Source organism: Xiphophorus hellerii, chromosome 23 (genome assembly GCF_003331165.1).
Source record: "Xiphophorus hellerii strain 12219 chromosome 23, Xiphophorus_hellerii-4.1, whole genome shotgun sequence".
Lineage (NCBI taxonomy): Eukaryota > Metazoa > Chordata > Actinopteri > Cyprinodontiformes > Poeciliidae > Xiphophorus > Xiphophorus hellerii.
In genome coordinates, this window is record NC_045694.1 from 23,164,741 (window position 1) to 23,182,933 (window position 18,193).

Here is an 18,193-nt window from a genome sequence, read left to right on the forward strand (position 1 = left end):
TGTGATGACGTAGGATTGACGGGCAAGCCTCCAGGATCACTCAGGCCAAGTTTGATGCAGCTCGGTCAAAATATGTGGAATGTAGAGGCAAACGTATACGAACGGCGTTGCCGCCATTGAAAACTCTTGGCACTTTAAAGCAAGCGAGACCAACTTCCTATCTGTCATCCAACACAGAATCACCTTGATTAGGTCAAGAGAGCCATAGATGAAAGTTTCCAAGGAAAAAAATAGCACTTCCTGTTCTGAGGGGGCGGGGCTTAGATGACGTCATAATCTGATGACATAGAATTTTCAGGTATCACACCAGCATCACTCAAGCCAAGTTTGGTGCAGCTCGGTCGAAACATGTGGAATCTAGAAGCAAACGTATGGCATCGGCGTTACAGGTCACTTCGCCATGCCGCCGCACCCAGCTGCTTCATCGCAGCCGGTCAGGGCTTGAATCCACAACACACCAACATGTCTTCTGTCTCTGGACACAGTTTCATGTTGATGAGGTCAAAGGGCTAAGATAGCGACCGTTCACAGTAAAACATGACACTTCCTGTTCTCAGGGGGCGTGGCCTAAGTGATGTCATCATTTGACCATAGGGTATTGTAGGGCACCCGATGACGATCAATCACTGAAAGTTTGGTCCCTCTATGTGTTTTTGTATAGGAAATATAAGAGTTTCGTGTTTCATGGCGTGTAGGTGAACTTTGACCCCTGGTAACCCCCCTTCAGCAATCTCAGACAGTCACCAATTTGATAACTTTAAATCAGACATGCCTTATGATCAGACTGACCGAGTTTGAAGCCGATCAATCGAAATCCCTAGGAGGAGTTCGATCAAATGCAAAGGCTGTAAACGTCAAACTCGAGGTCCAAAATGGACCTTCAATACAAAATGGCCGACTTCCTGTTGGGTTTCGACCATGGCTCTAATAGACTTTTTTGTACGTCCTGACAAGATACACATGTGTACCAAGTTTCGTAATTCTAGGTTAAAGCATGGCTTAGGGCTGTTCATTTAAAATACTCTAGGGGTCGCTATAGAGAAATTAGGCCACGCCCACCAAATTTTGTTATGAATTCCGGTCGGTGGGTGGATAAGGATCCATCCTAGTAAGTTTGGAGCAGCTGGGCCCGAAATTGTGGAATTCAGAGCCAAACGTATGGCAACGGCGTTACAGGTCACTTCGCCACGCCGCCACGCCCACCTGCTATGTCAAAGCCGGTCGGGGTTGGAATCCACAACACACCAACATGTCTTCTGTCTCTGGACACAGTTTCATGTTGATTAGGTCAAAGGGCTAAGATAGCGACCGTTCACAGTAAAACATGACACTTCCTGTTCTCAGGGGGCGTGGCCTAAGTGATGTCATCATTTGACCATAGGGTATTGTAGGGCACCCGATGCCGATCAATCACTGAAAGTTTGGTCCCTCTTTGTGTTTTTATATAGGAAATATAAGAGTTTCGTGTTTCATGGCGAGTAGGTGAACTTTGACCCCTGCTAACCCCCCTTCAACATGCTCCAAAACTCACCAATTTGATAACTTTAAATCAAACATGCCTTATGATCAGACTGACCGAGTTTGAAGTCGATCAATCGAAATCCCTAGGAGGAGTTCGATCAAATACGAAGGCTGTAAACGTCAAAATCGAGGTAAAAAATGGACGTTCAATACAAAATGGCCGACTTTCTGTGATAGTTGGCTTATAACATTAAATGTAAGTTCTGAGTCTTTTGGTGAGCTCTACAAGTGTACCAAATTTCATGTCTCTACGATGAAGTACGTTCATACCATTGTGTCAACAGAAAATTGCTAGTTGCCGCCGTTCAGCAATTTTTTTTGCGATTCTTGCGACAACCTTAAAATTCAAAATTTTTAAATTTTCTAGTTGCGACCGCCAAGTTTGGTGAGTTTTTGAATATGATAAAGCCCCCAAAAAGGCACACGAAGAGGGGGGCAGAATAATAATAAAACAGTACAGATACAATAGGCCTTCGCAGCGCTTTGCTGCTCGGGCCTAATAAACAGTACAGATACAATAGGCCTTCGCAGCGCTTTGCTGCTCGGGCCTAATTAAAGCTGCAAGCAGCCTCGGGCGGCCCTCGCAGCAAGCGCCGCTCCGGCCTATTGGCCACCGCGGGGGTTCCGGCCACCGCAGAAGCTCTCGCGCGTTTTCCAGAGCCGCAGCCCGCTCCCCACCGCAGAAGCTCTGCCGCAGTTTCCAGCACTGCCGCCCGCTAGCCGCTGCAGAAGCTGTCGCGCATTTTCCCCAAATTACATCTCAAACCCGTTGGGCTCTTTAGAGCAGAACAAAGGTCATACATATCCAGTTTGGCGCCAATCGGATGATCCATGTGTGAATAAGAGCCAAACGTATGTATATGGCGAGGGACTGATATTCGCCATTTGGCCACGCCCACACGGTTCAGCCAGCAGTGAGCATTGACAGAGTTTATCATCCGAATCATCTTGATTAGGTCAAGAGAGCCATAAACAGAGCTTTCCAAGGAAAAAAACGGCACTTCCGGTTCCGAGGGGGCGGGGCTTAGATGACGTCACAATGTGATGACGTAGGATCGACGGGCAAGCCTCCAGGATCACTCAGGCCAAGTTTGATGCAGCTCGGTCAAAATATGTGGAATGTAGAGGCAAACGTATACGAACGGCGTTGCCGCCATTGAAAACTCTTGGCACTTTAAAGCAAGCGAGACCAACTTCCTATCTGTCATCCAACACAGAATCACCTTGATTAGGTCAAGAGAGCCATAGATGAAAGTTTCCAAGGAAAAAAATAGCATTTCCTGTTCTGAGGGGGCGGGGCTTAGATGACGTCATAATCTGATGACATAGAATTTTCAGGTATCACACCAGCACCACTCAAGCCAAGTTTGGTGCAGCTCGGTCGAAACATGTGGAATCTAGAAGCAAACGTATGGCATCGGCGTTACAGGTCACTTCGCCACGCCGCCGCACCCAGCTGCTTCATCGCAGCCGGTCAGGGCTTGAATCCACAACACACCAACATGTCTTCTGTCTCTGGACACAGTTTCATGTTGATGAGGTCAAAGGGCTAAGATAGCGACCGTTCACAGTAAAACATGACATTTCCTGTTCTCAGGGGGCGTGGCCTAAGTGATGTCATCATTTCACCACAGGGTATTTTAGGACACCTATTGATGATCAATAACTGAAAGTTTGGTGTCTCTGTGAGTTTCTGTGCAGGATATATAAGAGTTTCGTGTTTCATGGCGAGTAGGTGAACTTTGACCCCTGGTAACCCCCCTTCAGCAATCTCAGACAGTCACCAATTTGATAACTTTAAATCAGACATGCCTTATGATCAGACTGACCGAGTTTGAAGCCGATCAATCGAAATCCCTAGGAGGAGTTCGATCAAATGCAAAGGCTGTAAACGTCAAAGTCGAGGTCCAAAATGGACCTTCAATACAAAATGGCCGACTTCCTGTTGGGTTTCGACCATGGCTCTAAGAGACTTTTTTGTACGTCCTGACAAGATACACATGTGTACCAAGTTTCGTAATTCTAGGATAAAGCATGGCATGGGGCTGTTCATTTAAAATACTCTAGGGGTCGCTATAGAGAAATTAGGCCACGCCCACCAAATTTTGTTATGAATTCCTGTCGGTGGGTGGATAAGGATCCATCCTAGTGAGTTAGGAGGAGCTGGGCCCGAAATTGTGGAATTCAGAGCCAAACGAATTTCGACGGCGTTCGCAACGCCGCCACGCCCACCTGCTTCATCGCAGCCGGTCGGGGTTGGATTACTCAACACACCAACATGTCTTCTGTCTCTGGACACAGTTTCATGTTGATGAGGTCAAAGGGCTAAGATAGCGACCGTTCACAGTAAAACATGACACTTCCTGTTCTCAGGGGGCGTGGCCTAAGTGATGTCATCATTTGACCATAGGGTATTGTAGGGCACCCGATGACGATCAATCACTGAAAGTTTGGTCCCTCTATGTGTTTTTATATAGGAAATATAAGAGTTTCGTGTTTCATGGCGAGTAGGTGAACTTTGACCCCTGCTAACCCCCCTTCAACATGCTCCAAAACTCACCAATTTGATAACTTTAAATCAAACATGCCTTATGATCAGACTGACCGAGTTTGAAGTCGATCAATCGAAATCCCTAGGAGGAGTTCGATCAAATACGAAGGCTGTAAACGTCAAAATCGAGGAAAAAAATGGACGTTCAAGACAAAATGGCTGACTTCCTGTGATAGTTGGCTAATAACATTAAATGTAAGTTCTGAGTCTTTTGGTGAGCTCTACAAGTGTGCCAAATTTCATGTCTCTACGATGAAGTACGTTCATACCATTGTGTTAACAGAAAATTGCTAGTTGCCGCCGTTGAGCAATTTTTTTTGCGATTTTTGCGACAACCTTAAAATTCAAAATTTTTAATTTTTCTAGTTGCGACCGCCAAGTTTGGTGAGTTTTTGAATATGATAAAGCCCCCAAAAAGGCACACGAAGAGGTGGGAAGAATAATAATAATAATAAACAGTACAGATACAATAGGCCTTCGCAGCGCTTTGCTGCTCGGGCCTAATAATAAACAGCACAGATACAATAGGCCTTCGCAGCGCTTTGCTGCTCGGGCCTAATTATTCACCTTCTGTGTTATGTGGGTCCTGGTCGTAGAGTTCCTCTATTCTGTGGTGAAAATACAAGTTTTCAGGAACCAGGAGACCATAGACAATTGCAGCCTCTTATTAAGTGCTAATTAAAGTTGTTAATGGAGTTCTCAGAGGTCTAACCAGCATTTCTAAAGTTCTTTAATTAGAAACCTGAGAACAATTCAAGGGTCTAAGCAGCAATTATAATCTCCTTGACTTTTTATGCTGTTTTTGTTTTAGAAAACATGGGATCCGAATGCAAGACCTTTAGATGAATATTTACTGCACTACTCACTGCTCAGTGTTAACATATGCAAATATTGTAAAGTTTAGATACTGAAAAAAATATATCTGCAATTTATATGGAATTTTGTGTATATTGAATGTTCAGTGGAACAAAATTGCACTTCTGTTTTCTAGGAAGAAATTGATAAAGAAGTTTGTTCCTTCAACTATCCGGAGATCAAACAGGACTTGGTGAGCAGGACCTTTCAGGTCTGCAATGCGTCTTATCCACCCAGTGTTTGCCCTTCATGGTAACTTGCAATGGCTGTTAAAACATACTTAGACCTTCTCTTAGCAGCTGTCTTTGACCATTTTGTCGAAGCACAGTTAAAGTACTGCAGTTCTTATTTCAAACATCAGATGGCGCAGTAGATAAACTCTGCCTGCGTCCAATAACAGGTTGTAGAAGAAGCGTGAACACAGACAGTGTATTCCCAACACACCTCCAGTAACTACAGTGTTGGAGCTATTTATTCTTTATTTCTTTATGCATTTGAATTTTGTTAGTTTATTTTTACATTTCTAGTTTTTGTATTATTTGCAGGTTAATAATTGTCAATTCTATTTATCTTTTGTTTTTATTATTTGTTCTTATTTATTTGTTTTCTAAAGACAGGAAGTGAGGTGGATCAATCCACTTTCTATAAGTGTAGGGGCCTGGTAAAGGACCAGCAGGCATTTGGGTTTGGGGCCTATGGTTTTTACCAGTGCAACAGAGCAACAGAGGTAGACAGAAGCAACAAAGGAAAGTTTGAACGTTATAAGTGTTTTGCTGAAAAGGAAAATAAAAGCAACCAAGATAATCAACAAGTTTTGGACATTAAACTTCTTGTGCCTGCGTGAAGAATCTGGACCCCAGTACCTCATAGTGGCGGATGGAACTTTTTATTGGATGTTTGGTTTGACAAACAATAATAATTGGGCAGAGAACAGAGAAATATAGTTGTTATATGCAAGTCAGCTTCAAGCTGTGTTCTGCCAATGGTGGGCTTCCCCACTCCACTCAACCACTTCATCGTACTGGGCGCCATGTCTGCCACGCAGTGTTCTCTCCTCAGCCAGCAATTCTCCAAGTTTTATTAAACATCTCTAGCTACAAAACCTCCGCATTATAGCACATAAAACCAAAACATCGGGGAATCTGAATGGACCTGAATGAGACGTGCAGCAAAATGCAACCAGTCAATTCAACATGTCACATATACATAATACCCATAACGTGTTACTAAGAACACAAAATGAATTGAAAAAGTTCACTTCATCTTATTATGGCTGGTTTGAACTAAAGATTTCCTTTTGATCACAGTTTATAAAATATTCCTGAAAAAAATAATTACTGAACATATGTCATCCCGTTTTTATGTAACAGACATTTGGAGATTGTCTGTTACAATTATGGGATTTTAATTACGCTTTGGGGATCACTTCTGTTGGATGTCAGCGTCCTGTTTAAACAACACATTGTTCTTTTGAGTCCTTACTGGATTAGTGTCCTGAGAAACTGTATTCTATTTTAACAAGTACATTCATTTATTCAACATTTAGGAACTACATGTTTTACCTGGTGTTTTCCCCTGGTAACACTTCAATGAGCTTTGTCGGTGAATTTAAATGAACCCTTTTCTTCTTTATGTCCTGCTCCAGATTTACTTTCTTCTTTGCATTTCATTATAAGTCTTCTACCTCAGGTTCAAATGTGTTCATCTTCAATGCTTAGGTTTGCTTCTCATTCGTTGTTCTGTTTTCTTCCTCCACCACCGACAAACAACCACAGTCAAGAAAAACCTTCTTTTAATTATTTCTGAATAAGGCAGCTATAGATCCTTCCATTTTTATATATATATATGAGTTTCAGGGACTCATCTTTGGGACTCAGCAGGTCATCGGAGATGTGTTTTGTTGATCTTCCCAGGACTAAATTTACAGCAGTTGGGAATTCAAAAAATTGTTATTAAAATAATTATTATTACATTTATTTATTTTTTGTTTACAATTAGCATTTTATTGTTCCTGTGTTTATTTGTTTATTTTCCATTTTAAATTATTTCATGCAATAATGTCTTTTTACAGTTGCCTTGACTGACTAATTGTATTACAGGGTTCTGTGCTGCAGTAAAATGCATAAAAACAAACTACTGTTCTTTAGTGTTTAATATAAAGACCTGTGAAAAAACTGACCACTAGAGGGTATCTCTCCATACTAGATGCCTGTTTTCACACCTGTTCTTATTGCTTCACCCTCATGTGGGTTGTCTGTTTAAAAACAGGGTCACTGTATTAGGAAGGTGTAATATTTCCTTCTTATAAATGAGCCATGCGTTCTGAGAAACAACAGTTCCAAATACTCATTGGGAATTTTTTTTTAACCCTGCTGGCACCACCTCAACAGCTCTGTCTAGTTCTGTCTGAGACAATGGTTTCAGATGTTTAGCTTTTTTTTTTTTTTCCCTTGCATTTTTGACAGCACCCAAACAGTACAAAGTGCTTTCCTGTCATTCAAATAGTTAAGAGCTGTCAATGTCACACAGGAGACTCCTTGAAACTCATGGTTTTGTTTGGTTCGTTTTTGCTTCAGTTCTGAACTTTGAGAGAAAGTCGTTCCCTCACAAATACTTCATGAAAAACCGTCTCTTTTTAAAATATTCATCACCTTCACCTGCCAGTTCTCATGTGGTCCCCTAAAATACTGTCAAGCAGCAAAAAATAAAGTGTGTCGATCCCCTGCTTATTCACAGACAGACTCGTATTTAGCATGTAACTTTAGAGAGGAAAGGGTTAGAAAGCTGTGAAGCTATTTTAAATGTCATGTTTCCAACTGCGTCAGAAATAAGCTCCTCCAGGAAAGCCCCTAACAACAGAGTCTAACACACACCTTGTTGCTTTTTCTCTGAAGTAATTGAGCAGTAAATCATATTACAATTATTATGAGGGTTTGAAAAATGTTAACATCTGCTGGGCACACAAGAGCAATTTGGAGATGTTTCCTGCGTTTCACACTGTAAGAGGTGACGTGTCATCCATCACTGGCAATGACAATGACAAAATGCTTTCACATTTAAAGCGATGGTAATTCACAAATATTGTGACTGAGCTTTACTCTAATAAGCTTTGTGGTATAAGAGTCCAAGTGCTGAAACAGTGACTCACTGTGTGTGTACATGTATTTGTATATTTGTTGGTTAAATCAGGCTAATTTATTATTACTGTGAATTTTTTGATTCCTCATGATCTGTGCTTAAGTCCTAGACTGCACCATTAAATGTTCATTATATATGTGTCAGAACAGCAGTGACAAAAAGAATGTAAAGGATGTAGTCTCCAAAAGAAATGATTTGAATAAAAAAAAATAGAATTAATCAGTGTTTACATTTAACAAATCTGTGAAATGTGCATCACCAAATTACTATGATGTAGATACTACTGACAAAAAACTAAAAATATATGCCGTATATTCCAAATCCTATGCGGTCTAGCTTTGAGCGTTACCATGAACATACCAGTCTGAAACACGGGGGTGGCAGCATTATGCTCTTAGGTGCCTTTCTTCAGTGGAAAAATATAAGCTAGTCAAATTTGATTGTAAGACTGCTTGTTGAGAGGCTGAAAAAGACATGAGGAAGGAACAGCTACATCGCTGAGAGAACAGTATGACCTCACTTACAGCTATGTTACAGAGCGAGGCAACTGCAACTTATCAGATCGGACTTTCCAAAACGAACGTTTCCTGCGAAGCATACTCACTTCCAGACATGCGAGATGTCATTCACATACACTTGATTCATCCCCGGGTTCTCTCCCTCCCTCGCTGAAAAGCCCTCGCCATAACTCCATGTTTACTGCATGTTGACATGGAAAATATTTTAGGGTGAAATAGCAATGATTCAAATATACACAGTGTCTCACAGTGCGCTGTGTTTGTCTTCAAACTTCTCTTTTTCCCAAATCGTGTATATAAACCATGTTTAGTAAGGGAAGATCTCATACTGCCTTATTCTTTGGACTCCAACACACTGGGACAAGACTGCACAGGTCCACAGAGAAGGAGCTGCCGCATTTTTATGGACTACTATCAAACTGGGAATTTATCATTGGTTTAATGCTGTCGGACGCTGTGCTTCTAAGTATTCTAGATCTTGTGCAAATTTGTATTTCAAGCAGTATCACAATGACCAGAAGTGTAGAAATATTAGTAAGTAAATGTTAGTAAATATTAGTAATATTAGTAAGAAATATTCGTTCGATATGGTGTTCAGTGCTTGCTAGTCTCTTACTTGAACGTTTCTCACATAGAGACAGCACAGAGTCTGGCAGTTTCCTCTGACCTCTGCAGGAGGAGGCAAACTGAAAGGTTGTTGAGTGACTCCCAAACTGGTAGAAAACCTCTTTTGCTCCTTTCATCACCTGCGTTCGTGTGTCAGGAGTGTGTGTGGGTGTTTACACATAACACCGAGCTGGTGATGCCTTGCTGTGCCGAGGAGGGGGCCAGGCATGATTACACGTCTTCCGAGGCTTGACGTTCTCCCCTACCGTTTACTAAACAGCCTTGATAGGGCTCCAGTGTTTTAGTAGAAACACAGGGCATACGTGCAAGCGTGTCCTCGTGTGTTTTGGGTTAAGTCGGTACCAAGAATATTGACCTTCCGACCAGGAAACAGTTACTGAAGGTGACACTGTGGACGTCTTCTAACTGAGGGCAGAAAGAACTTGCACGTGGAGAAGTACAATCCTTTTGTGCAAATTCAGAATCAGGACAGGTCTTCCTCAAATCTGATATGAGTAAGACCTGTTGTAGTTGTAGGTAATCCACCCATCTATTCTTTGCTTGAGTTTGTATTATAAACACCACACTGTTGCATGCACTTCACACAGAGAATGGTACAGAAATGCGTGTGCGTTCCGTTACTTCGACAGGTGTGGGGAAGACTGCCACGAGCCAAGCAGCAGGTGGAGAGGAGGAGGATTTTAATAGATTTAATCGTATCACTGTGTTTAGCAATCATTCTCCTGCCTTAGGCAAGGAGCTAAAGTAACACGGGAGTGATGGACGATGAGCTAGGGTATCCCTCAAACACTGAGAGGTCGGTTCATCCCTCCTGTGGATTAACCTCAACCACAACTGACACATTTTATGATTTGTGCCGTAAGCACTATAATTTTCTGCCACTTAAGTAAAACCTATGTAAACTCTGACAGGTGATGGCAGTTGTAAAGAAGTGAAAGTGCTGCTCGGCTGAGGGAAAAGGCCCAAAAAGGAGGGGGGGAAAAAATTCCAGGAGGTAAAAACATAAACGTGTCAAACGTTACTTTTCAGTCCAAAAAAATGGGAGAGGTGGGATCGTTCAGTGCAAACTGAACAACAGGTAAAACAATAAGGGAAGTCCCAAGGTACGGAGGTAAACCGACATGTGGGTTTGAGTAAAAATCTAAGTGACTTTGGCTTCGGGGAGTCAAGTCTCTTCTGTTTTATTGTTTACCTACAAACCCTCATCTACGACATCAGCCCGTCTCTAAGCTTGTCATCCTCTTCCAAGGTGTGATTAGCAGTTGGAAAATTTGCATCAGTTTTAAACTGCCTGAATAAGACGGCTCCGAGGGATTTCTGCTCTTAATCAAGTCACTGAGACTAAAGCTCTTAAAATGTTTGCACAAGGAGAGAGATCCCGCTGGATAAGTGGATGGCTGGGGATGGAGGGGAGCCCAGCTGTTCTTCATGCACCTATTGGTATTTGTCAGCACAAAGTCTGAACGTGATATGGGGAGAAACAACAAAACATAACAGAAGGTGGTGTATGTTCATTCTAAGAAACTGACTGACATACAATACATATGAGAGAGAGCAAGAAAGAGGGAGAGAGAGGGATTTTTTTTTCTGAGCAGAAATTTTCTTTTCCATAGTGATTATTTTGCCCCTATCACTAATCACAGAAAAAAATCTTCATTGGAATTACACAATGAAAACGTTTTGATTGCTGACAAGCTTTTCTGTGTTCCCGCTGGTAATTTGTGTTTGTTTTTTTGTTTTTTAGCAATGAACTCCCATGTTTTTGAGATTGGAAGGTCTGTTCACTTCCCTCAACAGATTCTCTATGAGACTGGTAAAATAATAATAAAAAAATAATTTTAATCTAATTCTGCTAGGGGTCAGATCTGCGTTATATCAGCTTTTGACTAAACCCCCTTGCAGATCTGTTTGTATTTGTAATTTGAGAAAAAACCCACCTCTTCCAAAAAAAAAAAAGAAAAGAAAAGAAAATCACCCCTAGAGATATCAGGACATTTCTGCTGGGCTCTATTAGTAAACTTTCATTGGGTCACCCTTAGGTCTTTTAGCAGGATCTAAAATATATGACTCATATTTTCAAAATTTTTAGTGTTGGAATATTTCCTTATAAACTCCTCCAATAAAAGATGATATGTTTATTTTAAGATTTTTTTCTCTTTCTTTCTTTTTTCTTTATTACATTTGGTCTAGGGGATGTTGTATTTCAACATTCAGATATTTCTTATATCCCTCCTTTCTATCATTTGGGCATGAACAACTCAACTAGGCTGGCTTCCTTATAAGTTTAGACTTGAGAGAAAAATGGTCTTTAAACAAAGACCCCTACCCATCCATCTGTCTATTAGCTTTTATACCTGTTGATCCCTGAGGCGTAGCTGAGGGGTTATACCACCTACCTTCAGTTATTGCTCAGTAAAAACAACTGTAAAAACCCAGGACAAGTCTTATCACAACCCCCACTGGCCCTGCAGACTACATTTAGTTATAAACACTGGAACAAAAACAAAAGACTTTCTCTTCTCTCTAAACGGAATGTAAATCTGGTTGCAAAGGGAAAAAAACATACAGAATCATATGCCAAATATTTCCATTTTGCAAAAACTTGGATAAAGCCAAAAATGCTCTTAGGCTGCTGGTACAAGTTTTTTTATTTTAAGTCCCACACTTTTATATTAGTGGTACATCAAGTAAAAAGGCTTGACTCATTAGAATGAGCTACACGAATTCATGTTTTTAAATTTCATATGGATTGTGTTATCTGTTTGACGGCAACTGTGCTGGAACATCTCTTTCTGTTTTTGCTGGAAATGTGGGTGTTGTCGAGAAATTGATTGATTTTAAATGGTTTTCTTTTTTTTTCCATGGCACAGTTTGACTCAGTACATTTCACACAGTTAAATCTGATGTGGGCAAAAACCCAACACCAGGAGAAAGCAGGAATCTGTGATCCATGCAAGCGAAACCTTGTCTCCGTTTTTGTTATTGTTTTGAAATCGGTTATGCAAATTTTAACAGGCTGACCTCCTTTCCCTGAGACATTTTGTCATTGGTTCCAAGATGGTAAATTCCACTTGCTTCACCTGAAAGACAAATTTTTCTTTCTCCTTCTTTCTTTTCTTCTTTTTTTCCTTCTATCTTTCTTTCTTTCTTCTGCTCTGCCTTTCCTTCATTGTCTCTTCCTTTCTTGTGTTTAATGTAAATGTCGGTCTTGCTGCCTTTGTTTCAGGGTAAATAAAGGCCTAAGGGAGACATCAGTAAAAGGACTTTTGTTCTTATTTATGTACCACACATAGAGACGAGTCTCTGACCAAAATAAAACCAGATAAGATTATCTGATTTTGTTTTTTCCTCATCTTCAGCTCAGTGTAATTACTATTACAGCTGGCTGTGACAGACAGTGCTATTCATGACATAATTTTAAGCATCATAATGTGACCCTAGATATTTTATCTGGATGAATTATGTTTTCTGTTTCTGAAGTCTACAAAGGAGCCATAGGATGTCACTCAGATAGGAGGTTTAGTCAAGGTTTTCATAATTCATAAATAGGCCTAATTAATAATGAAGGCACTCTGCCTTTCTTCTTACAATTCTTTACAATTTGATCAATTTAAATTTAAAAAAAGAAATGTTTTTCTCATAAAACTCACATGTTGGGGTCCTGTTCATTAAAAAATATACAGATAAATGCAGTCATGGTAAGAAAGAACACTGTCTTTCAAGCCTTGGGTTTGACATATTAGCATATAAAACAGAAAATCGTAAAACTGTGAAAGACAACAGTCCGCCCTTGCTGCTTCCATTAGAATTATGAGAGAAAGCAGCAGCCAGCCGCTGTTAACCATGTTATAGTAGAAAACAAATTACAGTGTATGACTGTTTTCAATAAATTATTTGCCAATTATTTTTATGCACTCAAAGATTCAGACAACATAGAATAGAATAGAATAGAAAGTTGAGGCCATTTTTCCATACCTGCGTAGATCTGGCCTATGAAAGCTCAGCATTGCTGTGACATTAATGACTCAATGCAATTGACTGTCAACTGTTGCTGTATTCTTCACTAGAAACGTTTGCTGCAAGGTCAGGGAAATCTTGCACTTGGCTGAGTTTAGACTTTTTACCACTTTGAATAATAAACTGAACTTGACTACATTGTTCAAAAGACAGGATGAAATGCAATGGATGTAATTGACTATATACAGTAGGTGCCTATAATTGACAGCATATTTTTTCTCTTTTTTTTTTGCAAAGTGCCTGAAAACAACATAAATAAACAAAATTGAAGTATATCAAGATAATAAAGAGGATATTGCATAATACAGGCAAATGCAAAGTTGGTGTCTGAACTTTGCTGTCTAAATCCGTGTTAAAACACCCGGTACATAAGTTGTCTGTCCTTGTCACTAAAATGTACACACAGAGAACAGGAGGGCAAATGGTCATAATGATCTTATTCAGAATGTTCTATGTATTGTGTATATACAGTAATACAATTATCTGTTATATATGTTATATATGTATAAAACTTGTATAAGATCATTTTATGAACACATTTGCTATTTTTCTTTTATTTTTGTATTTTGTTTAATCTCCTTAATTTCAAACATCGCCTTTATTGCTTATCTCCATTTTAAAGTTTTCATTCAGTCAGCAGTATCTCTGTATGGGACACCCACAGATTTCACTGTGTCGTGCTGAGGAGGGAAAAAAGCATGGGAATGTAGCTTTTCACCGTTTAGGAGAATCAGTTAACTATCCATCAACAAAGATCAGGTTACACTGACAAGTTGGTTCCACACTACTGGTCATTGCTTTCACTGACGGGGCAGTTTTTTTTTGTCGTTCTGTCAGTGTTTATGGTCTCACTTTCTCTTTTTATAGCCGTTTTCTAGGTGAGGATCTGATGTTAGGGGATAGATTAATAGATATATTTATTTCTCCATAATTGCTTAATCCCCCTAGGGTTATTTTTAAAAAATATGAAAAGAAAGATGTATGTCAAAAAGATTTTATTAATGGTAAAAACACAATACACAGCATGAAGCCACACCCTATGAACTCCTTCTGTTTAACAAAACTTTTACAAACAAACCAACAATTAGGTAACAAACTAGAACAAGTGAACATACTTACAAAGTACAACTACCACCATTATATTACACTCCCAGACTGTAAATGAACCCAATTGTTGCAGTACTAAAAACAATGACAGTCTCATTATTACTTGTTTATTATTTTGCGCGGGAACAACACAATCTTGACATCGCTGTAATTCAACTACCCCTCTGAATAAGCTGTCTGTCAGCGTTGAATGGCATGGTGTCAGCAGATTAGAGCTTTGTCAGCTAAAGTTGACACAGCTCTTGCAGAGATATATCTGAAATAAAAGCTGACAGGATCTGATAGCAAGGCAAGCCCCTTTTTTTTATGGTTGGACAATGAAAGGCCAGTATGCCTGAATCAGCTATTTTTGTGGGAATAGAGCGCCGTTTAGTATGCTCATGTGTTATAGCACTCTCACCTGTCTAAGTCAGCAAAAAAACATTATGTTTTGCCAAAACGAATACCAGACATTTGAAAGATCCTTCAACAGTCTTTCCTAAGACATCATTCCCTCCCCTTACGTCTCCTTAGACCTCTGTGCCGTCTCGATGATATATGATTCCAGTGGAGCTCAGAGTAGGATAGAAGTGCCCACTGGACCCAGTGTACTGGCTCAGAATGGGGCTAGAGTAACCTAAAGAAGAGTGGGACGGTGAGGATGTGAGCACAGAGGGAGCTTGTACCTGTGGTACCCACTCTGAGACACCTGAGTTGGGGGAATAGTTGCTAAAGTTTCCTGGCTGGGTATGTCTATGCGGTCCATCTAGGGGAAGGTTAATCTGCAGCGGCCTGGTCAACCCATCTCCCCCAACCTCGTTTGTTGCTCCAGTAGAAACTGTAGACATTTCAGACAAGAAGCTGCTCAGGCATGGCGTGGGACCCGACAGTGAAGGGGAGGGGATTCTCTCCTGTGTCGGGGACATGGTAAGGGCAGGGTGTTTGGGGCTTCCCCTTTCACTGTCTCCTGACTCTGGAGGCCCTGAAGCGCCGTCACCACTGTTGAGGGAGTCAGACTTTCTCTTCCTTTTACGGCGAAAGTTTCCATTGTCAAACATCTTCTCACAGTTCGGGTCAAGTGTCCAGTAGTTGCCTTTACCTATTGGACAAGATGCAGTTTAGATTTGCATGACTCAAAATGCAAGACTCAGTCAAACACTTGCGGTTTAACGAACTCTATTCGAGTACAACAATAAAGACACAATTTGATCTGAGTGTGTTACCTGGATCGTCCTCGTCTCTTGGCACTTTTTTGAAGCAGTCGTTGAGTGACAGGTTGTGTCTGATGGAATTCTGCCAGCCAGCTTTACTCTTGTTATAAAAAGGAAAGTTATCAGCAACGTACTGGTAAATCTGACTCAGTGTCAGTCTCTTGTCTGGTGCTCCATGGATAGCCATTGCAATCAGTGCAGAGTAGGAATAAGGTGGTCTGACCAGCTTCATCAGATCTTCTTGTGAGGGAAGTGAGAACCAGCTTAGTTCCCCCCCTGGACCACCGGGTCCAGCTGGTCCCAGGTAGGGTCTCTGCATGCCATAGTGCTGAGGTACAAACGGTGGGCCTGGATTTCCTGGTGGGCCATTGCTGGACAGGTACGAAGAGGAGTTGATCCCGGGGCTGTTGAACCAAAGGTACGGGTTTGGAGATGAGGTGGTGTAGTCACTCAGTTCATAGGAAGAAGGAGCTGTCCGCTGAGGACTCGGTAGGGATGGAGGAGGGTAGTAGCATTCACCGTACATGCTGAGCTCTGGAGGTTCCTGGCCTAAACTTGGAAACTGTGGACCACAACGAGGAGGTGACTGGTTCTGGGTCTCAAATGAAGACATCATCAAGTTTCTTTCCACCTCTTACCCTCTTCTGATCTGTTTGTTGTTGTCCTTCCTCTTCGCCTAAAATTACTGACAGTTGTGCCAGTTCCTGAAAGACTTTCTTTTTCAGTTCTCACTGAAGTATTGACTAGTCATCAAAATAGGCTTTTCTTAGTTTTAAAGTTGAGGACTGTTCTTCTCCGATCCTTCCTTGTCTGCTTGTCCTTGCTCTATGTCAAGGTGTCACCTGTCACAAGGTCTATATCTTCTCATTTGGCCCGCCCCAGTGTGTCTTGATTGGTGCTTTTTCTAAGGTGAGAAGCCTATGGGTTTCACTCTTCTTTTTTTCTGTTGTCAGCTAATTCAATCCCCTGAGGGGGTTTTGTTCACTCTCACTTAAATAATTTTCCACTCAATTTGATGGTCTGGCATAAACTCATGTCAGATTATTTTTCTTTTGTGCGCACAGTAGGCTATAATACACTAAGAAATTTACAAGTTGAAAACAACAGTTTATATTTTTTTAAAAGGAAAGTGTTCATTATAAAGCTTCTGTGTTTTTATTGTTTTTTTTCCATACAAATATATTCCCATGTTTTTTATGTATATAATGTTTTTTCAGCACTTTAATCTAAATTATCAGATTTATAAAACATGCACAGACTAATGGTTAACATAGACATATAATGCAAAATAAAATAAAAAGAAACAGGGAAGGCAGGTGATATCAGTTAAGCTGAAGTCTTTGGCTTTGTGCTAGTTGGAAGCTCCCTAAATCAAATTTTGTGGGGGACCCCAACTCAATTTTTCATCAAAATAAGAAAAGCATGAAAAAGTAAATTGTTTAACATGTTTGTAATGTGATTTTCCTTTTCCCAAGAGGTCAGAGGTAACAAACACTTGCTTTATACATGAATCAATTTGTAAATAAAAATTTTAGAATTTCTAAAGCGGGACTTTAATTGACGTTTCATCAACGCATATTTTAGCATTAAATAGCTTGACATTTAATTGCTTTTTAAGGCTGGCAATGTGTTGGGCCGAAAAAAAAAGAAGCTGGAAGTGCGCACGCTCATTATTAACTAGCCGAGAACGTTCTCTCTGAGCTCCGAACCGGTTTTCGACGGTGAGTTTTAAACTCTGGATAAACTAATAAACAGTATTAAATCTTAAGTAATGGAATAACCCCCCAAAAATAAGCTTCAGTCCGAAATTCTCGTGTTTTGTCATGACGTTAAACTTCCCCGTTTTACCTGCAGCTGCTGCCGTGCTAGCTTAAAAGTTGCTAACCCAACGGTCTTAACGGTTATCTCTAGGAGCGCGATATAAAAAAGCACGACTCATTAATTACACTAATGACTATAACTTTACTGCGACGTCTTTCTGTGGTTTATTTAAAAGTAACGATATAAGTTATGTTTGTAAATCAGTGCTGCCCGTACATAATACAGATGGAGGATTCGTCATGTCCCATGGTGCCTTCACGGAGCAGCACCGACATGTATGAACTGAATAAGGATTTGGAGAGAGTGATTGAGGATGTTGAGAACATATCAGGTGTGTAGCCGTTGTATTTAATCGCATTGCTCTGCCACTCATATTGTTACAGCTGGTTGCGCCATAATGGCGGGGGGGGGGGGGGGAAAGTTCCATTAATTTAACGGCGTGTGTTTATACATCTGTGTCCGCCCGCAGTGCAGCTGACCTGGATGGCTTATGACATGGTGACGCTGCGAACCGGTTTCGAGGGGGAAGCGTGTATGCGGGAGCTGGAGGAGGCGCACAGCAGATGCAGGGCGGCTGTCTTTGGGGAAGCTGAACCGCAGCCGCAGATGGAAGCTGGTGCTGGTGCTGAGAAAGCTGACTCATCACAAAGTCAAACTGTAGATTAAGTCGTATTAAATTATACCCTGGTTTATTGCTCCCATGTTAAAGTGCAGTTTTGTTTGCTTGCTTTATGTTAATAATGATATCTATGACTTAATTTACATGAGTTTATCAAGTTTTAAACTGTTCTATTCTGTTTGTATGAATACTTTAAATAAAGAAGCTAATATATATAACAAGGTGATCT

The 18,193-nt window shown here is 40.7% G+C and overlaps 1 protein-coding gene across 1 annotated transcript; it reads right to left on the reverse strand.

Moving 5' to 3' along the window:
• Window positions 1–14,205: 14,205 nt before the first annotated feature.
• On the reverse strand, window positions 14,206–17,818 carry foxi3b (forkhead box I3b). The gene is made up of 2 exons (XM_032554193.1): window positions 15,537–17,818; window positions 14,206–15,412 (listed from the first exon to the last, which is right to left on the reverse strand). Exons 1-2 carry the CDS (start codon window positions 16,138–16,140, stop codon window positions 14,844–14,846), a joined length of 1,173 nt encoding a protein of 390 aa, XP_032410084.1. The 5' UTR covers window positions 16,141–17,818; the 3' UTR covers window positions 14,206–14,843.
• Window positions 17,819–18,193: the final 375 nt, after the last annotated feature.